The sequence below is a fragment of the Lonchura striata genome, chromosome 5 (genome assembly GCF_050655825.1).
Source record: "Lonchura striata isolate lonStrDom1 chromosome 5, ASM5065582v1, whole genome shotgun sequence".
NCBI lineage: Eukaryota > Metazoa > Chordata > Aves > Passeriformes > Estrildidae > Lonchura > Lonchura striata.
In genome coordinates this window covers 56,192,385-56,214,509 of record NC_140707.1, presented here as the reverse complement: position 1 = coordinate 56,214,509, position 22,125 = coordinate 56,192,385, and the positions used below count along the sequence as shown (strand labels likewise).

The following is a 22,125-nucleotide window of genomic DNA, read 5'->3' as shown; positions in this document are numbered from 1 at the left end:
CATCATACAGAGATAGCTTAGACTAATTATTGCTAATGATCTGAGCTGTTTGCCTGACTCTACTTATAATATATTAGTGTTACAGTAAGAGGGAATTAATAACAAATCAGTTTAATTACACCATTCCATTTTAACCTTTTAAGAGACACATTTTGCTTTAAGATTTCAATTATGTTGTACTATGTTGTAGTATTGGAAAAAGCAAAATAATTATCGCAGTACAGAAAAAAGAATTAAGTTTATTTCATAAGTAAAGGACTTACTTTAGAAAAAGCTACTGTGTTTGAGGGAAGTTTCCTTTATGAATAATAGCAGGAGCTCATTTCTTTATGTTCAGCACTACATTCTGTGAAGGAAAACTGCCTGTTTTCCTCTAATTGGAAAATTCTATACCTTAATTAGTTACTTAGTAGAACACGTTCAACACTTTACAGTGCCTTGTAAGTAAAAATGAATCACGTACACATGAAATTGCAGGCTTCAAGCATGAAGTAGACATAAGGTATGGTCATTTTTCTAGCACTCCTCTCTACTACCATCAAAAATATGTAATGATGCATAAAGACCCAGCTATCTCCTGCTTTCTTGCAAATAAGAAATAGAATGATGAAAAAGCAGGAAGGCTTCAGAACCAAAACATGATGAATAAAATGAATTTGTTTAGAAAGCAGCTTTCGGATTTAGAATTAGAATTATTCTTACTTTTCAATTCATGATGTTACTATTTTACATGGTGTAAATTAAGATATTTTCCCACATGACTTCTTCATTTTCTCAGTACTGTGGGAAAGCCCCTTTAGCTAGCAGTTTCCGGGTTATCCTGCCTATGTTTTTATCACAAAGGGATAACTCTTCACTAGGCTGAGGAGTATATACTTGCATACCACTTTTCTGCCTGAAGGGTGCCTGATTCTGCTTCCTGTTTGGCTTGCTTCCAACTTTCTGTTTTACCTTCAGTTAATACAAAGACCAGATGCTGGAGAGTTTCTGTGGAATTGAAATAAAGTGAATATTTGTATCAACTTCCACATATTGCCTGATACACTTAAACTGCAATCACACATTTGGACCAATATGGAAAAAAAACCCAACCAAAACAAAACAACCCTTCAAAAATCTGTCTCAGAAGGAGGATGTCTCCCTTTTTCTGAGAAAAAAAACATAGGTTTATCCCTGTTCTGCTGTGGGCAGTCCATATTCAACCCAGGGGGTAGAAACTTTCCCTTGTACCTATAGAACAAAGGGTACAAAATTCAACTCTGGGATATTATTTATTTCCTCACTTAAACTTCAACAACAGAATAGAGAGTATTGCAAAGATGAGGTCAAGAACCATGAGTGTCATGAGTGTTGGTCAGGGCTTAAAGGGGGAAGCAGAAGCTCAGTACTGTGCTCTCAGGTCATCACTCTACATCTTATTGATGTGTCTTTACCAGAGTCCATCACATGTTCATGGATGCCTTTGTCTCTGTTCCTTTTATTAGAGTTGATAGATGGAGCAAAGCAGATAATATAGAGGTGGTGAGATAAAAAGAATGAGGTGGGGCAATATGGAGAAAGTGTGGAAAGCCACAAAGATTGAACACAAACTGGGGTTATAAGAAGGAAAAAGCAGAAGAAAAAATATTATTTGTGAATACAAATGTGATGAGCTTCAAAAGGAGATGTAAGCTGCAGAGGAACATATTTACAATGTCGTAGCCATCTCTTTTAAGATGAGGTGTTTTTAATGTAAAGAATGAAAATGCAGCAAGAACTAACTATGGAAAACAAGGGAAGTCTAATAAATGCAATTTCTAGGCAGGGAATCAGGCAGAAAAAGGGTATGATGAAGAATTAGAATATGAAATGTGACAGGTAAGAGAATTCAGACTTTTTTCCCAGCATGAATTGTTTAGAAATAGGAGGGGTTGCCTCTGTAACCCTGAATTTTCATGGCTTGTATTTTTCATACATTGTATCAGTCAGTTTTCTTCAGCAAGTAACTGCAGTTCTGTCCTTTAGCAGATACCTTTAGAAAAGGGTATTTATGAAGTCTAGTTCAAGGTTAATTTATTTTACTCATCATAAGATTCCCCCAAATAATGTTGTATATATTGCTTATGGACAGCTCATCATAATTATTGCTGATGTATGGAGGGAGAAAAAAAAAAGAGATGCTCCTCTGATCTCAGGGCAGATGATTGTGTCTAGGAGGAATAACTCAGAAGAATTCATTATGGTACAAAATTACCTACATATTTCGGCTGAGATTAGTGTCCTTGTGAGCAACTTGTTATTTGCATAGTTGACCTGCGGGTTAGACCTGCTCAGACAGTAGCATGTTTGTGCACTTCACATTACCAAAACACTTTCTAGGTTTTACAGTTATTAGTCAGTGTTCACATACTCACTTACCTTTTTCCTCATCCCTGACTGGTTCCATGTTTGTATCAATTTTTGCCTGGTTTACTCAATGTGGAGAGCAAATATTCCAAATTGCAGCCAACAATTGTTAATTTCAAGTGCACACAAACACACTGAGGTCTTCATATACTTGTGAGACTGGAGCACAGCCCCTCTTATGGTGTTTGCATTAGTTAAACAGTATAAATATTCCTGAATTTATATGCAGTTAAAGCTTGCTAAGACAATTGTTATTAAGGGTATAATTTCTACTGACACCTTTGAGAGTTTTTAAGTCCAGACAGGCCGAAAGATCAGCCTTTAGTCTGCATTTTTTTGCTGTGTATCTCACTAACAGCTGAAAATTTGCAAGGACATAAATGTATGTGCATAGGTCATTTGGTAAAGCACACAGGGATTAAACCTTGAAAATATTTCCTAGCTGCATGAAAACAAGACCAACAGAATTTTGGTAAGACATTTGCCTTAACTGGAAAGCCTTAAAATAAATGATCATATGATTAAAAAAAGCAAGGATTGCCTGCTATTTGTTGTAACCCCTATTTCTGTAGTGCCCCTGTAGCCAGAGAAGCAGCTGTTCATTGCTGACATTCTCCCTGCCAGGCATTCCAACTCTCTGAGGTAATGGGCTACAAGCATACGGGCCTTCGCTTTAATTCTTTCAGCGTATCCTTCCGCATGGATAGAGCGAGGGGAACGCCTCCAGGAAAAGAAATTAAATGCACACACACAGAGGCACACAGGGACGGCCGATCTGAAAATATTTCTGAGAAGGCAATTTGCGCTCATGCGGCACAGCGTCACATGAAAGAGGCCGCCTGAAGAGCTGGCTGGCACAGGTTTATTTTGTTGTAGTATTTCCTTCCACCCCCCAGCTCTTTACCCAGTGGAATGATATCCAGAGCAAGTTTTTTGAGACAGGAAGTGAGGAATGTTTTCACTATGAGCGATCTGAGAAGAAGGTGGGTTAGCCGAGATAGCAGCTGCTTCGGACAAGAGGAGCACAGTAAGTCCGTTCCCGAGGAATACAGATGAGATGGCTCCGGGAGAAGAAGCCTTGGAGCGCTGGGGGTTTTTTTCGGCTACACGTATGTGAAAGGAGACCCTTGGATCGCTGTGCAAGGTAAGGGGAAAACAGCGGGCACGGTAAAAACATAGCGGCTGATCTTCTCTGCCGGGTGCTGTAAGGCTGAAGAGTTTCAACCACTTACTTTTTGAAAACTAAATGGTTGAAATGGTTGTGGGACTGTGCTTCTGGAGGTGGGCGAAGTTTGAGATATGTACTTACTGCTCTTCTCTCAGCCCGAGAGTCATGTCAAAGATTAGCTAGTAAAACAAGGAGAGGGTGGAGTACTTTGATTACTTTTTTGGCTGCCCAAAAATCTCTGAAATAAAAATATATGTATTTCAAAATGGGAAGTAATAGGACCCCTTTTTCACTGTGATATATTGCAGTTTTATTTTGATTATTGTCATTTATGCAAGCTATTAAAAAAATGTAAAGTAAAATGCTAATAATTGAGGGGGGTACAGGAGGTGAAGGTAAAGGAGAAAGATACCACAGTTCTCAGTAATCACACATTAGTCATGGCCATGTTGCTGAAATCCTAATATAGCATTTTTGAAACTACAGCTTTCTGTTGAAGTATAAAGGTACAAAGTTTGGCCACAAAAGACATTGTTAGCTGTTGCATGAAAATTCCAGGATTGATAAATAAATGCTTGTTACTATAAAGGTCATCAGTTGGATTTGTAACTCCAGGCAGTATGTAGCCATGAGTTTTTGCTAAAGTAGCTTAAAACAATGCAGGTAGGTCTGAATTTAAAGTAATGCAGCAGGCAAATTTGAGAGTACCTAGGACTGCAGAATGCACAGCTGCTGAATAAAACCAGCACAGCTATGTTTGCAAGAACTACACATGGCTAGCAATAGAAGATACTGAATGATGCCCTGGCATTATTCAGCAAACTTGTCTTAATTTTACCATATTTATTATATATTAGGAATCTTTTTTTAGTTGGTCTTTTGTGATGTGGTTTGGAAGTTAATTACTTGAGTTTTTCTTCTTCTAAATGGGTTTCAGAAGTCACGAGGATTATGTCAGGTGTACAAAAATGAAATAATTTAGGGTAAATGCTCAGTGGAGCATTCAATGTAAACAACAGATCATAACCTGGAGAATGTTCCTCACTGGCACATTCTGAAACTTCTGCTCTAAACTTCCTATGTTTGCGTTGCTACCTGTTTTCATAGTGAAATAACTGAAAGTCTGAGGCTGCCTCATGTCAGTACTAGACGGTTTGGAATTTTCACTTGTCAGGTTAGCCTCTAGTGATTTTTGGTTTTGTTTAGTTTTTTTTTTTTCCCCCCATGCTCTTGGAGCACTTTTCTAACCCTTGATATGGACATAAAAGATTGAAAGTCTTTCACACTCAGTGGTGCTCCATAAAACCAGAGATTAAAACACTTCTCCATTTCTGACTGTAACTTTCAAGATAAGTAAATTGATTTCTCTCATTGCTGTAGCACCAAAGAAGACACCTAACTGTGCAAAGAATGCATTGGAAGATGGGCCTCAGGGACAGGAGCTAAGGTCAGCCAGCTAAAAGTTCCTCTGTCAGGAATAAACCCAGTGCAAGATTCTGCTGGCAGTGGACAGGGGACTAAAAGCTTCTATCTGTAGAGCATTCCCTGCATGCTGTTCAAGCAGGGCTGGATTTGGAGGATCAAAGTGCAGAGGGAGTAATAAAATGAGGATTCCCTCTGTATCCCTAAATTTTTCAGGGAAACCTGTTGCTGTCTGTTACTTACTCTACAGCTACACCCAAAACCAAATTAGTTGGTGTTTGGGTGAGGATTGTTTTCTCATTCAGCTAAGATTTTAGGTGGCATCTGTTGGAGATGGTGATTGTGTAGAAGGGTACAGCCGCTTTGAGATTATCACAAACGAGGTCATGAAATATGCTTCTGGTAATTCTTTGGAGTAGGGTTGCAAGGATGTAATTGAGAAAAAATGCTGTCCTCTTTCTCCCCATTGTAGGCCTTTAATGTCTTTCCACCTTCCTTTCTTCTTTGTGGTGCTGCTGGCTGGGGAGTAGGGAGTCTGATACGAGGTTTTTAGCCTAAAGAGTTTGCAGTTATGTTGGATAAGTTTCTAGGTGGGCATATCAATGTCCAAGGAGAATGTGGTATCTGTTTGTTTACAGCTATACCTTTGAGTTTAAAAGCAGGTGTGCTAGGAAGACGACTTCTTCCGGTTCCTCCAATCCAAAGAAATGCATATCCTCATGTTCCTCCTAAGAGACCTCACAAGTCAAATTGTGCCATTTAATATATGCTACTAATACTATGGAAAAGAATTTAAAACGGAAAGTAGGCGTTTGTTTTCTCTCCCCTTCAGTGGGCGGCCCTGCCGCTAGAGGTGCAGGGGCAGAGCTCCAGCCCGCGGCAGCGCGTTGGGGCCGGGCGGCGCTGCCCGGCCGGGCGCGGCTGCGGGGTCGCTGCGCACAGCCCGGCCCAGGGCAGGGCAGGGCAGCCTCAACGAGGGAACGGCATCCCAGCCCAGGGCAGGGCAGGGCAGCCTCACCAGGGGAACGGCATCCCCGGCCCAGGGCAGCCTCACCAGGGGAACGGCATCCCCGGCCCAGGGCAGCCTCACCAGGGGGACGGCATCCCCAGCCCAGGGCAGCCTCACCAGGGGGACGGCATCCCCGGCCCAGGGCAGCCTCACCGAGGGAACGGCATCCCCAGCCCAGGGCAGCCTCACCAGGGGAACGGCATCCCCGGCCCAGGGCAGGGCAGGGCAGCCTCACCGAGGGAACGGCATCCCCGGCCCAGGGCAGCCTCACCGAGGGAACGGCATCCCCGGCCCAGGGCAGGGCAGGGCAGCCTCACCAGGGGAACGGCATCCCCGGCCCAGGGCAGCCTCACCAAGGGAACGGCATCCCCGGCCCCGGGCAGCGGCGTGCAGCGGGGGCATCTCTGAGGGCCTCCCAGCCCAGACCTTTCCGTGACGCTGTGACAGATTTCACAGGCTGGCTGCGTGCGCTGAGAAGACACTTGGAAAAGGAGAGAGGCAAAGCATGGAATAGAGTTGACAGGAAAGGAGGCGTGAAGCTGTTTGCAAAAAGTGGGGAGGGAGATGGGTGGCTGCCTGTAAGCTGGTAAGAGTATGTTTTTCAAGCAAAAATTAGAAAATGAATGGTTCTCAGAATTCAGATACTCTCTTGGTAAGGCAAAGCATAACCTGAAGCATCATACAGCAGTTTAGCATGAGGAATAATGGTACAATTTGCTGTAATCCACGGAAGATTAAAGGAATTGCACTTTAATTGTCTGGTAGGAAATGGCTAAGGTGTGAGTTTTAAGGCCTCCCTTGACTTTCTTTTTTTCCCCTTTATCATTCATGGGGCTTGGTTTTGTGTTTAATCCAACAGCAGATAGTGGCTGAGGCTGCATGGGGCTGTGAAAAACAAGCCAGGCTGCTGGATTTGCTCTTAAAGAAAACGTCTTTGTTCAGTATTACAAATACCTTAGGCAACTCAGATTTCATAAACATATTTTATTTAAATACCGATTCAGTTTATAAATGCTTATTTTAAGACACTGCAGTCACACATGATTAAGACTCATTATTCACTTGTGAGTTTAAAAAAAAAGAGATCAACTTGACAAAACCCAATGTCATTTGTGGCAAAACCAGAAACTCTGGTACTTATTTCATTATTTGAATGCATAATAGCCCTGCATTTTGGAAAAGTAGACTGATTATTTAGATTTAGAAAAAAATATACATGTAATTTTTCCCATGTTACCATTCCCCTTTCAGTCAAAGTATTTCTGATTCTTATATTTCTTCTCTTTCTCTTTTGTTCCTTACTAGGACTCCAGTGGATGTATCTTCTTGCCTCCTGGTGGAAAACTTGCTTGGCTTTAATGGATACTGCTGCTGCTGGTTGATCTCTGGAGACTTTACAGCTCTATACCTTTTGAGAGGAGGTGACTTCTTGTCACCTCTTAGGGTCTCAGTGGTAGTAGCTCTTTATCACTAACCATCTCTGGGAGAAAAAGAAGATGCCTTTGCCTTTTGGGTTAAAATTGAAACGAACTCGACGTTACACAGTATCCAGCAAAAGTTGCTTGGTGGCTCGTATCCAGCTGCTCAACAATGAATTTGTGGAGTTCACACTATCAGTGGAAAGCACGGGCCAGGAAAGTCTGGAAGCAGTGGCTCAGAGGCTTGAATTGCGGGAGGTGAGTTGTAAGTGAAGGCATAACTTTAGTTTTTGGTGCTGGATGACCTATGTGGTAAGTCCTCGCCATGTAGGGTGATCAGCTGCTGGAGCAGCTATCCTGTCTTCCCATCATTTCTTCACCTTCTGGTCTTTATGGGGACTTTGATTGCTCCTAAACAGTTGCTAAAGTTGTTACAGAGTTTAGGGAATGTCCAAGGGGAGGAAATATGAGAAGTATCAGTGAATAAAAGTTTAGAATGCAACAAAAATAATGCAGCTGTTTTTTAAACATAACATTGCTGAAAATTCTACTTTAAAAAGCCCACAAAGGAAGGAAATCATTTCTACCTAAGCAATATGGTTAAAAACTACAGCAAGACTTGAGTCATAAGGCAGCACTTTATTTATGTGCATGTATTTTTTTTCTGATAGATTAGTGCTGTAAAAAGAATCTAAAGCACAAAATGTGATAAGTGTACCAGTTACCAACTGTTTGTCTTGCTTGTTTAAATACCACAAATATATTTGCAGACACTGTCTTGGAACTCAGTCATATAGACCGAGTGCTGGCCTTATGGTGAGACTTAGTTTGTGCTAGTTGCATTTGTAAATATCTGTTCAATCTGTTTTCCTCCCAGAATCTCCTTACTTGGTATTTTGAAGGATTCTTTTGGAACTGAAATTTACTCTACCACACATTTAGTGATTATTTCTACATCTTCTGTGTTGAGTGAATTCCTTCTGAAATGCTAAGCTTTGAAATGTTAATAGAAATCTACATAGATGATCAACATATGAACCAATGTCATAATTTTATAAAATTGTTAAGCACAGGTGGTTTGAATGCAGTATTTGAATGCTCTCCATCCTGGGTGAACTGACATTCCCCCCTAGAGTCTGAAAGGTTTAGATTAGTTGATTTTGGAGTAATTGAATTGTGACGTGTGCACTTTGGGGGGCAGGAGAGAGGAAACTAGTGATACAAGTTTAGGGTTGCTAACATGGTTCTGAAAAACATGCTTTTGTTCTGTTATGTGGTCTGCCATAGAATGACCTTTTGATTATGGAATACAAATGCAGGATAAAAACCCTGGACTTTGGTAACCAAAATATGAGTAGTTGTGAAAATAATTAATAATAAATATTTGCAATTATAACTATGATATTTTAAAACATTTTCTTTTTATTGTCAAGCAGTTGCAATTTTTGATTACTTTGCTCAAATATTGAACAAATATATTTAGAACTCAATCCTTAAAACATTTATTACATTAGAAAGCATGCAATACCGTAGGATCCCTTAGTGAGAAATGTTATATCTAGTAATTTCTTTTCATAAATGCTTTTTATTTTTTCTGTTTAAAGAATAATAAAAAAATGAAATAGATGTGAAGCCATTATCTACAAGGGTTTGTTTATTGTGGCTGTTTTCAACTGCAATATGCATTCTTGTAGAGTCTCCCAAGTATTTTTTAGTATACAATTACTTTGGAAAACGCAATTCTTTGCAAGGATATGCCTTCTTTTTTTAATCTTTCTCCTTCTAACAAATGGACAATCTGGCTATGCTTGTAGCCTTAGTGTTTGCTTAGAACACATCAGATATCATATATTTAGAATTCAGTTATTGTTGTGTGAATGGATTTTGTCCATTTTCTCTGTCCACTTTCAGATGTAAGTTCTAAGTCACAGGAAATACAGAATTTTTACTGTTTGCAAAATGCAAAGGCTTTGTCTTCCTGAATGATGACTACTAGCTTCTATTGAGCTAGTCACAGAGTGCTGGAGATGCAGTTTTGTCAGCTATTCTTCATTATCTCGTTCTTTGGAACCACTCCTAAATATCTTTTTAAAAACAAACAAAAAAAAAGAGAGATGCAATTCTCTCAATTAAGGGTCATATATCAGAATAAGGGAGTTGACAGTACACTCTTGAACTCTGAGCAGATTCCTTCAGTCATGCATTCTTGCATGGATTATTTTGGCAGGAAAATGTGTTGCAATAAAAGGGAATGGAAAATAGGGATATAAATTACTTTCCAGAGCTTGCATTCAGAAAAAGTTGTTCTGCCTTTAAATAGTCAGATTTGCCAAACAGATACTGGATCATTCCTGGCGGCTTGCTTAGTAGAAAGTTTTCAGAAAGAAAAATGTGTTCAGCACTTTCATTAAATCTGCAAAAACAACTTTAGTCTTTGATACAGTAAAATACAGTAAAATACAAAGCATTTCTGTAAAAAGTTGCCTATTTTTAGTTCACTGAACGGCCTTAAAGCATGAAGTTGAATTCTAAGTGTTCAACATGAAAGTATGACTGTTTATTTAAATACTGAGACTGAGGACCATTCTCACATCCAAGGTATCAGTTTCAGATTACTGTATATGGCCTACACAGCTAGGACAAGCAGTTCCCAAGCATCTTCAAAACAGTTTACTGCATGAGGCATTAGGGGAATCTCTACCATTTTTTACACATTCAGTGGTAACATTTGTAAATACCTCTTTCTCTCTGGTGTAGTTTGGAATTACTTAATGGGGACAGTTGAACTGAACTATTTTTAATGGTGTGCCATCTTTTAAGATATTTGTTTTAACAGATCTTTATGTAAATGAGTAATCTTCAAATTATGCATTGCCTGGCTAAACACAGTTTTTCTTTTGATTTTCCAATTAGTACTTCTTAAATTCTGAATTGTATACTAGTACGGACACATTTAGGAAGTTTTATATATGTTGACAATTTAATTTTTTTATGGAATGGTAAACTTTATAGAAAAGTGATATGAATTCATTAAACTGAGTATCTTCTGGTACTCCCAGAGTGTGGCTCATCAGGAATGAGTATGTAATCCAGCTGTCTTAAACTGAGGAACTGGGGAAAGAAGTCAAAGGGAATAGTGAACATAAGTTACTTACATTTGTAGCACAGTCTATCTTTTATCCCATGAGAGAACTATAACCAAACATGATTTATGCAAAAAGGTATTACAGAAAACCATTCTGGAATCACAAGTTTAGAAAAACTGCTGAGAGCTCTGCTGGTGGACTACCTTAAAAAGGACGTACAACCGTGCTAATCTTGCATCTAAGGCCTGAGTATGCAAATGAAATCCTTGAAAAGACAGAGATTTTTTCAAACATTGTAATATAGCTAGGTATGTTAGCTAGCTAGGTTTGGCAGGAGACATAGCTGTTGTCTTTCTATTGTTGATTTTTTGCTGTTGTTGTTTTCTAAACACAGCACTTCTAAACCACAGAGAAGGGGCAAATTCTGCTGTATAAGCAGTCTGACTTAACTGCAGATATGTGGTACAGTACGAGTATAAGAACCAATGGCAGGGAACTTCTGTGGAGTGTATGTGTTGAGTATATGGAAGTTCCTGTGTTTGTTTTGGACATGCAGAGGAAAAGGAACCAAGGTTATCTGGATCCTGAATAACTTCAAAGTTCTGAAACAGTGCTTCGGAAATGCTTGAACTATGCTGTAAAACTTTGCTCTGAACTTTAAAACCTCACTTCTCTTTCAGAGAAAACACAAAAAAATACCTTTAATTCATTGTGGTGGTTTCTTAAATGCGTTTTGCATATGAAAAGAGTGTTTTTAAAATCAGACCAAATGCAACCATAAATATTTTTACGTCTGTATGTATCAGTAACCATACTGACTGACAAATAAGAGTTGGGCCACGTCATGACAGAGGGATCATTCATGTAAATTATGATTATGTCTTGTATCAAAATATGACAGAATTTTAGCTGATGTTTGTAGAAATAAGAGAAGCAGTCCTTGTAGTTGAACTGCTGTGGTTACCTCTCTGAACCAAATTTTCCTTATAATTAGGAAAGAAGAAATTGACATGGAGGAATGTGTATAAGAATGCCAGTCTTCCATGTGTAATCTGATTAGTTTAACAGATGTTGCTTTATTGAAAAGCAAATTTAAATCCATCTGAAATAAATATTACTTATAAGAATGTGATAACTGTAATTTAGGAACCAAAGAAAACTGAGGAATGGAGCAGTTAGGCAAAAATCAGTAACTGTTTCAGTTAAATTCTTTCTCTGATGAAAAAAAATACATTCTGGTAAAAGGTTTGCACTCAGTCTTATACTGAGCAGCACAAAATCAAGGTTTTCCATGAAAACAGTAGTGGCAATTAGGAAGCCCTTCCCCAATTTCTTTAGCATTTTTATAAAGTTAAGTCAGAATTTGAATATACCACTTAATTGCATTTTGTTTACCATCATGTTAGTGAATTGCTGTATGGTTTTAGACCAGTTTTGACAGAAGTGGTTTTCTTTACTTCTGAAGCAAAGACATTATCTTATTGTTTAGCATTTTTAGACTTCTTTGAAATGTGGCTTTTCCCTTTAGTAAAGTAATCAGAACTTAAGCCTCTGATGAATGGGAACATGATACTTGTAATGTCCGTGATGTGTAAGGTTAAGTCAAAACCAGTTATGTGAGTTCATCCTTCTCAGAGCCTTGAACAGTGGTGGGAAAAACTAGCATGCTTTTTTTCAAAAAAAGTACATTTCTGCATTTCTGGGCCATTTTGATAACTGACCTACCTCTGCCAAAGGTTAAAATATATCTTGAGCATAATGTTTTCTGTGCAGTATGAAGGTATGGTTCTTTAGCTTGTAAATTAGCTTACATTTGTCAAATGTCTTGATGAGTAGAATCTTCCTTGCCTGTTAGAAGATTGTTTATTCAAGATATATGAAGGGTCTGAAACACAGTGTATTGTGATTTTTACAATGTTTCATTTGAATAAACTAGAATACATCAGATTACCTTGCAACATATGGATTTGGTTATTTCTTATCCCTTTTGCTTTAAGCTATTTGGTAATTGCTTAAATAGCATTTGTGAAATCCATATTAGAGTTGTTAGGATAAAATAATTATGTGTGTGAGTGTTGGAAAAAAACATTTCAGTTATGAAAGAGCTAAGATTTAAGAATAAATTGTCTCTGTTCATATAGCCACTTCTGCAGCTACAGTTGAAGAGCTTGTCAGTGTTAGAGTAACAAAAACAGTATAGGCAAAAGTACCCTACAGTAAATAGCTTCAATATGGGGGAAAAGGGAAGAATTTTTGTCAGTGATCCTCCTATTTCTGCAAGAAGAATTGATCATGGTACTAAATAGAGAAGTGCAACTTCCTACTTGGTGGCTGGTACATGATGAAAGTCCCAGAGGTTTTTTTTCTCCACCACTTCCCAGAAGTTTTGGATATTGTACACTAGCCCATCCAGGCTGCTCCAAGCCATTTCTCAGCTAGAGATTGGGAGGTTTTGTGGAGGAAGTTGCCTGTTGTGATAAGAATGAAGATGTTGCCTGTTGTGATAAGAATGGAGAATTTTCAAGGCCTGTTGTCTCCTCCTGTAGCTCTTAACACTAGGCATAGGGAAAAGCTTTCATTTGGTATCTGCCAGTTGTGCTTAGTACAAGATTACTTACCCAGCTCTCCTGCATGTGATATATTCAACTGTGCTGTCCTGATAGCAGGAGCTGTTCTGTATCCAGGCATATAATACAGCTAGATGTGATGGAGCCCTTGGACTACCTGGGATTTTATGAGTTTGATTGCAGTGCTTATCCTTCAATAAGAGAAGGTGTTTTCAGCATTCTGATTAGTAAAGTCTTACAGTTTGTTTTATTTGTATGTATCAATGTAAAAGAGGAAAAGCCTGAAAATATATTTTGACTGCATTCTCCTGCCATTGTTTTATATTTTGCCTCAGATCTTAGGATGGGGATTCCACAGGTACCCTTGAGGCAGGTAGCTAAATGTATTAATTAGAAGGCACTGTATTAACTAATACATAACAATTCTCCTTTCAGCCTATTTGTAATCTATGACATATTTAGTAATATTTATAGTACAGGATATGGAAATTAACTGGAAAATATATTATGAAATATGTAAGGTTGTAGTAAATTTTGAACACTGCTCTGCCTCAGGGGACCTCCAAGGGTTGCATGGTCCTGCCCTCTGCTCAGGAGGATCTTCAGGGGTTGCTTGGGTGAGTTTACCAGGCACCCAGGTGCCTCTAAGGATAGAGATTTGACACCTCTTTGGGCTATCTGTTCCAGTGTTTGGCTAGTCTTGTTGTGAAATTTTTTTCCTGATCTAATTGGAATTTCCCACATTGCAGTTTGTCCCCAGTGCTTCTCATACTTGCTGTGATTACTTCCCAGAAGACTCTGGCTCTATCTTCTCTGTCTGTGTCCGCAGTAATATTTTACTTTGTCTCTTCTGAGGCTGATCAGCCCCACTTCTCTGATTTTCACTATACATCGTGCCAGAAGATCTAATATAGTCACCTCCAGTAATGTAGTTTTGTAGCATTCATACCTGGTGAAACTCCTCTGCTTAGCTTAGGAAGTCTGAATGACTTCAGTGATGAAGTCATTCCCACCAGCTTGTGAGCTGTAAATACTGTGGGGCTTTTGCTACTTTTGTGTTCTTGATAGCTTTTGAAATTTTAGGGAAAAATATTTACTGTCTCTGCTGTCAGAAAACAAGTAGGTAGAAATTAAATGTGCAGAAATTATATGTTCTTTTTATTTCTATTTGATTTTCTTCAGAGGGATTGGGTCATGAATAAGTAACTAAAATAAACGAACCTCAAAGTAGTGTTAATCTTAACAGCTTAACATATTTTAAGAATTATGTCATGACATTCTTTTTAGCACTGGATGTTGTCCTGAGCTGCTAATAATAAAATGTTTTAGCAATGAATAAAAGTGGGTTCTATTTTAATCAGTGCGAATATTCCAGGGTGCATAAGCTTCTCTGAAAACTCACAGGATCAAATTCTGCCCTTGAAGTGAAGTGAAAGGTTTGCATAGAAGTCACAAGGCCAGCTTTGGTCTCTAGTATTTTGCATGGCTTTTTAAAAGACATGCTGGATTCCAGAGGATATTTTAAAATGTGGCAACATTTTTCTTAGTCTGTTATGCCGGTAACTGCTCAGTTCTGTGTGTAGGCAAGAAAAAGTGGTCAATGTTTGAAAGAAATAGATCTACTCAAGTGATCGTCATGCCTTAAAAATAATCTATATATTCAGTTTAAGTTCAGGGTGTAGAACCAGGAGTATTTTTACATCAGACAGTTTGAAACAGTGGCAATGTTTGTGGTCTCTTCTCCTCACTGTCTCCTCACCTTCTATGAGGTTTAAGTACACCAAGGCTGCAAGTGAGTTTATTTAAACAATTGCTGTACTTATTTTGGGGTGTATTTTTAGTTGGTTTACAAATGTGTTTGTGTGATATCATCTATAGAAGTCTTTCAGCTGTAGCTCTTACCTTTGCTTTCAGTCTCTGCCATTACCATTACCCTTGCCCAGAATGTTGTGGTTCCACATTTTAGGCAGTGCTCAGCCCGAGGCTGATGTGTTGTCCTGTCAGAGAAGTGGGCTGGGTCACAGCAGAATGTCAGCATCATGGTCTGACTTTGGCTCCTGTGGCTGCATGCATGCTGTTAACAGTCTTGTGATGAAAGAGAAACACACCTTTTCACATACATTCCTCTCCTTACTCAGTCTGCAGGAGAGATTAGGGAGTAGTCAGTCATTCAGTACATTTTATCCTTCTCAGCATGTGCTATTGTAGTGAACATGGTATTTCTTTTGTAATGGTTTTTCTGTGGTTCTACTGCTGGGGTTTTTTCCCTAGTATCTTATAGAATTTAAAATACTGTCTTCACAATATCCTTCTGGGGTGGTGGTGGTCGTCATCTAATGAGTGGGGGATTTAATCTTTCTCCTTTGGTTAAAACACTTCTAATTATGATATCTAGTTTTGCTATGATAATGACATTAATATTTCCCAGTCCATATTTATTTTCTGGTCCAGAACTGAAGGAAGTAAGTACTGTGGGAGCAGATTTTAGTCAGTTTAAACACAGTGGAGAAATGTAAATTTTTGTGGATGACTCTGTAGTTTGGATTTAGAACTATACTGTGGAACAAGAGAAAAATACTCTGATCCAGGAAAAATACTCTGATCCAGACTCCTTCTGGGAGAGGATCTAATAAAAATGAGATTGTGTTGCTCAAGATGCTGTTCAGTGGGATTTTGACCTTCCAGGGGTGCCATCCCTCAGCATCTCCCGGTGGTCTGTTCCAGTGCTCACTGTATGTTGTGTTTTGGCTTGGTCAGGAGTGGCCACTCAGGCAGGATATCTTCCTGCTCTGCTGTATCTGGTCCTTTTCCTGCTCGTGCAGGGAGCTGTGTATATGCTTTAATGAGCTCAGCTTTGATGGACAGCTGTCCTGGGCTCTTTTGTCCTTCAGCATCCCATGTGAGCCTGCCTACCAGGTCCCCAGAGGAGCCATGCTTTGCTCTACTGCTGGCCCATGTCATTTTTCATTTACCTTCCCCACTTCCCTTAGATTTCCTGGCACACATGAATGCCTACTGCTAGCATCTGTAAATTGCCACAGCAGAGTTATGAATTATGAACTGTTTCCAAATAAAGAGTAGTTCTGGTACAGTGTTAGGTGGGGGACCTTAGGTACCTGAGCTGGTTACCTGGATGTAATGTCTGCTTTTTATGGTAAATGTCTCTGCAGTTCCCTGAAGTTTTCAATAGCCCATAGGCTGACTCAGTGTTTTAAAACATTTATTTCTAAGTAGCAAGACTTTAATACAATATATTTTATCCAATATCACAGTATTAATTTTTTTTATCATTGAAATACCTTTTTCAGATTACATATTTCAGTCTCTGGTATTACAATAAGCAGAATCAACGCAGATGGGTAGATTTGGACAAGCCTCTGAAAAAGCAGCTGGACAAATATGCCTCGGAGCCAACTGTGTATTTTGGAGTAGTGTTCTATGTGCCTACTGTTTCTCAGCTTCAGCAGGAGATTACCAGGTAAACCTCTTAGTATAAACTTCTATGTGTTTATAAATTTCAGCATTCTGAAATGTATAGTTTATTTGAAAGTTGTCTGCTTTCCACTGCCTTTCCTATTTTAGGCAGAATGTGTGTTCAAACTGTATGCTAATTTATCTTTGGAATAAATAAAATATGTGATAAACTAAGCAAGCAACTAAATGTTATGATTTTAGGAATCTGCTCAAACCTGTTCTAAGTAACAGGCATACCTGTGTGGTCAGACTTTTAATTGTTTTAGTCCCTTCATTGACTTTTGAATTTGTTTTTAATTTCCTTGACTTTTTAACTTGTTTGTTTGGTTTTGGTTTTTTTTGTATTGAAGATCCATATTTTGCTTTCATGGACATCTATCCTGCACAAAGCACTTGCAGATTTTATTAAGCTATGCTTTCTTTATTTGTCTTTCAGTATTTCCTGTTCTTTAGTACAGTACATTGGCAAGCTTCAGGCTACTTTGGCTTGTGATTTTTTTTTTTTTTTTTTTGTATCAGTGAGCCATAAATATGGATGTTAGTTCTGGTACTATGGGTCTGTTTCTACTGTGAAACTGGGGAACATCACATAATTGTTGCTGACTGCAGGGGGGAGGTAAAATTGAGCATATATACTAGCCAGTTATTCATATGGGCCTGTACATTGGCTTCTAATGGCTTAGTGTGTATAGTTCTGATTTCGTGATTATTTTTAATTGGCAATTCAGTACAAAGCCCATAGCTGGATTACAAACACGTATTGTTATTTCAAAAATATGTGTTTATATTAACTAACCCATTTAAGCTAAAAACTTTAAGTTGGCCCTGCTTTGAGTGGGGAGTTGAAGCAGATGATCACTCAGAGGTCCTTTTCATCTTTATTTATTTTGTGGTTACATGAACCTGTCTCTCTTCCTGAAATACCCTGCCAGACACCTTTCCTGCTAATTGTGATAAGAATGCTTTTCAGTGTCATCAGGTGCAGACCTCTTGGTGCAGACACTGGTGCTGTTGTGTACTGCTCAGTGCTTGGCAGCTTTAGTGGCTTCAAAAATCTCTGGTTCCTCTTCTGTGTTAGTGTACTAGAATACATTAGAGTAAGATAATTATCGAGGTATTGCATAGGGAAGATAAATTGCCTGAAAAACCTTAAATAGTCTTCTCTGGCATTTATTTAAATAATATGATATTTATTCTGGAGCTGCCTGGTAGAAAGCAGGAATTTATGTGCCAGTCTTATGCTTGTGTCTTAGAGGATGGTACTTACTTTGATAGTAAGAGTCTGGGTTAGTCTCAGAAATCTGTGTTTTTTCATGCCCGTTTGATATAAATGAGATTGAACATGTTCAAGCAAATTGTATGTTTAATGTACACCAGGAAGTGGAAATGCTATAGATAAAAAAATATGTGCTCTGTGTGGGTAGTGTTAGGAGCCTTTATCTATAAGTTTACTTTTAATAGCAGTTCAATGGAAAGAGCTTACTTTCTGTTTCTTGACTAGGAAGACTCATTCTCCAAATACCTTGGGCTTTTTCTTTTCCATTTTTTGAAGGTCTTGGTTTAGTCCCAGCTGTTCTTGTGTGTGCTGTATAGGGATGTTATGTACTGTCAGATGATATACTGGGTTTTTGTAGTAGATCCCCAAGAGTATAATCGATATTTATAAATTATCAGTGTATTTAACAGGGCAGTAGCAGTGATGGAAGACAGCTGTCTATTAACGTGAATAAAATTTATGTGGCGTTTACTTGACCTTTGTAATCACTGAACGAATTACAGCACATACTTCCATGTTCTCAGTATAAATAACCTTACTCCCCTAGAGTTAACATACAGTATGAGGAAGAACTTTTTAAAACTAGAGTTATAGAAGACAAATCCCCTCCTTGGCCAAGTCTGTGTAGCTGTGATGGCAATTTTGAGGTGTTTTGGGCTCCAGATAGAAAGTTCTATGGATGGCTGAATGGGGTAGAAAAATTCAGGCACATAGTGGCTCAGACTGTGGACAAACAGCACAGGTAGTAGTGGTTGCATGTACGAGAGATGATACAAGAAAAGAATAGATTAAAAGAAAAAAAATATGCCTTGAAAGTAAGAACAAAATGAACTCAGAAGTTGTAATGCAGAAATGAAAATCCCTACTGGGATTGAGGGAATGTACATTGTTAGATCTATTGGGAGAGAATGCAGCAACTCAGCAGCAGTTTACTGAACATTGAAAGAGACAATAACAACAAATTTAAGGATTGAAGAGGAAAAAAGAGAAAAGAGGGTTTGGTAATAGATAGAAATTGTGTAGTTTCTTTAAGATCACTGATTCTAGAATGATACGTGAAAGTTAAGGGAGACAGGAGTTTTAAAAGACCTTGAAATCGTGAGGAAGACTACCCTCTACTCAAACTGGGTAATGCAGAGAGGAATAGGAAATGAAGCTGTAGTCTTCTCTCTCTTAAAATTTATGAAGTCTATGTTAGCTTTTTCTTTTTCCCCCCCCTTGTAGGTATCAGTATTATTTGCAATTAAAGAAAGATATCTTGGAGGGCAACATTCCTTGCACACTGGAGCAAGCAATACATCTGGCTGGTTTAGCAGTTCAGGGTAAGTAAGAAATTGTACCAACTAGCTAATGTTGCATTAGAAACTTTAGTGATATATTTTCTATTGCCTGTTTTCTTTATGTCACTCAAGAGACCCAATTGATTAAGTTATGAAAGGGGCTTGCTCCTTAGGACTTTGTCATATGGGCTGAGGAGAGCAACAGTTGGATCAGTGGCCCTGAACTTGCTTCTCTCCAGTCCTCAGAGGTGTACCTGGGCATCTAACATGTAGTTTCAAGAGCTGGATTTTAATTAGACATTGGATTTCCTTTGGGGGCAAAGGCTTCAGTTGTCTGCCTACATCAACACATCCTTCCTCTGTTTCTGTTAATGAAGACTCTTTATTCTGACATATCTTCATAAATAAGCAACTTTGAATATATTTGTGTTTCCATTTTTTATCCAAAATTTCCTATCATATATGGTTATTTCAAGTTAGTGTGCAAGACTGTAAGCAGTTCTTGTGTTCAAATCACTTCTGAAAACACATTTCTGGGATAACTGTATGAAAAAGACAGCTTCATTTTTCTTAGCTAGGGTCAGATGGGATGGAGTATACATCATTCCTGAGGTTGTCTGCACTGATTGTGTTCAGTGTTCCTTGCAATGTGCTTGTCTGATACTAATCTCTCAAAAGTTTGTAATGGCAACAGCTGTGTTTACTGTGTTTGTATATTGTTATTTGTATATCATTCACAGTGAATGCCACTTCAGTACATCTAACAGCAATTGTAAAACTGCCAAAATTGAACAGGACTTAAAATCACTGACAGTATATGCAACCAAAGATTTTTTGGTTTTTTTTTTTTTTTTTTTTTTTTTTTTTTTTTGTTTTGTTTTTTTTTTTTTTTGTTTTTTTTTTTTTTTTTTTGTTGTATACATTGGTTGTATCACAGTAAAGATGATGATCATGTTTTCTTGAAAATGTGGTTACCATTGGACTAGGATAAATTGTATTAATGCCTTGTTTATATAACAGTGAATCTGTTTAATTCAAGCCAGGTTTTAATGGCCTTCAATTGAAAACATCTTGCTGTGTTATTTGTATGTATTTGGACAGTGTAAACATCTCTCTGCTCAGTGAGATGTTTATAGAAATCTTTCAATATAACCCTCTTTACAGATAGAAAATATTCATCCTTTTAGCTTTAACTTTCATTTCTTATTCCTGTTTAAGTGATGAACTGTATATGTTGAAAACACAATGAAAAAAAAAACAAACCTCAAAAAAAGCACAGGTTGTAAATTAATGTGCTCCAATGATTGAGGTAGCTATACCAGGTAGGTTAGTAATTTTAGCTGGTCAATGAGCAGAAGCAGTACTTGCTGTTTCGAGTCAACTGGTTTCAAGAATGATCTGTATTTAAAATCAGTACAATAGTTTAATTCTAAACACTGCCTTATCTCAAGAGTTGTATTGGTGTAGTGTGTCAGAGGCACTCCCCTTTCATAGAAATAACTTCCATATGAAGTGTTTTTTCATTTCTTCTCAATCCACAAGGAGTGTTACCAATCATTCTGAACAAAGTAAAAAGATGGGATTTTTTTTTACCTTTTCTCTTTATAAACATTATTGGTTGGTTTGTTCTGTTGTTTTGCCTTATGATTGTAGTTCAGCAGGATGGAGGTTTGCTACTTGGAGAGCCTGCTGCAATTAGTTGGGTTTTGAATAATTTTGTTAAAAGTGTTTGAATCAAAGATTATTTTTTTTTTTTAGCGGATTTTGGAGATTATGATCAGTATGAATCTCAGGAGTTTCTACAAAGATACGCTTTGTTTCCAGTGGTAAGTACTTTCTTTAAATTGCTGAATTTAAATTATTAAATTGGCAAATTTAAATCCTTCTTAAAATTGGTAAATGCAAATAATTTTTAGGAAGCTTCTGTGATCCATTTTTCTGACTGCTCCCTAGGCTGCCAAATTTAGTAAAGGTTTTCTTTGAGATTGGAGTGAGATATGACACCTTATATTATGCAGAAACAAAGATGTAGTAAGATCTTTTCAATTTTATTCTATATTACACTTAAAAGAAGGTTGAGGTACAAATGGGAGATAGAGTAAAAACACTTCAAAACAGTGTTTGTGCTTTTGGGGTTTATTTGTGCATCTAAGACTAGACTCAAGGCTTGATTTGCACATGTAAAGAAATTATAACCATTTGATTTTGTATTTTTTTTTTTAAATTTTATTCCACAAATGCTATTTTACATTAAGGGTTGGCTACAAGAAGAAAAAATATTGGAAGAAGCAACACAGAAAGTTGCCTTGCTACACCAGAAGTACAGGTAACATATCTAAAGCTCTTCTAAGCTTAATTTAGGTCTTCAGTAGTTTCTGTAGCTCAGAAAGTTGTGAATCTTGAAATGCAGTTGGACTAATTGCACTTCCCATTTAAATGAGTCTTTTTTCTAGAGTTTTTGCTGAATGAAAATGAAAAAGAGAACAGAATATTTAGTAAAATAAATTAGAGGATTCAACTTGAAAAGAATACGGGACACAATTAAATAGTGTGACTTAGCCTGTATCATATTCCTAACTCTTGTTCATGTTCCTGACTCTTGTTCAAGTGAAGTTCTGACCCCAGTAAGGATGTTTGTTGATAAACAACACTGAGAGGTATTAAGGGCAGGAGAAATGCAGAGAGAGTAACTGTGCCAGAATGCTTATGAACTTAGGTAGAAGGGGGCTAAGGTGCAGTAGTCCAGGACAAAGGAAAGTTATTTTCTCTGTATCAGTTCATTAGTGAAAAATGTTTGTGACTATGTAAGTAATACTGAATATTTTCCCCTGTATTGTTTTAAAACAATAGTTTGAAAATTGCAGTTGCACTTATCTTTGAAATGCACTTGTAACAAGATTGGATGGTTCAGGTTCAGCAAAGAAAACTTAATCTTCATGACGTTAGGAAAAAGTGAAGAAATTAAGAGATTTATGATTGAAAAAGTATTGAGAGACATAACAATGAGCATGACAGGATTTTTCAGGTAGAAATGATGCCT

At 37.9% G+C, this 22,125-nt stretch overlaps 1 protein-coding gene across 2 annotated transcripts in view; it reads left to right on the top strand.

Moving 5' to 3' along the window:
* The first annotated feature begins 3,026 nt into the window (after nt 1-3,026).
* The window catches only part of PTPN21 (protein tyrosine phosphatase non-receptor type 21), a 43,857-nt gene continuing 24,758 nt past the window's right edge, over nt 3,027-22,125 (top strand). For both annotated transcript variants that reach the window (XM_021540963.4, XM_021540962.4), the window contains exons 1-6: nt 3,027-3,529; nt 7,290-7,660; nt 16,364-16,533; nt 19,030-19,127; nt 20,844-20,911; nt 21,341-21,411. In XM_021540963.4, the coding sequence (XP_021396638.3) occupies nt 7,481-7,660; nt 16,364-16,533; nt 19,030-19,127; nt 20,844-20,911; nt 21,341-21,411 (587 nt within the window). In that variant the 5' untranslated portion in view covers nt 3,027-3,529; nt 7,290-7,480. The remainder of the gene's footprint in view (nt 3,530-7,289; nt 7,661-16,363; nt 16,534-19,029; nt 19,128-20,843; nt 20,912-21,340; nt 21,412-22,125) is intronic.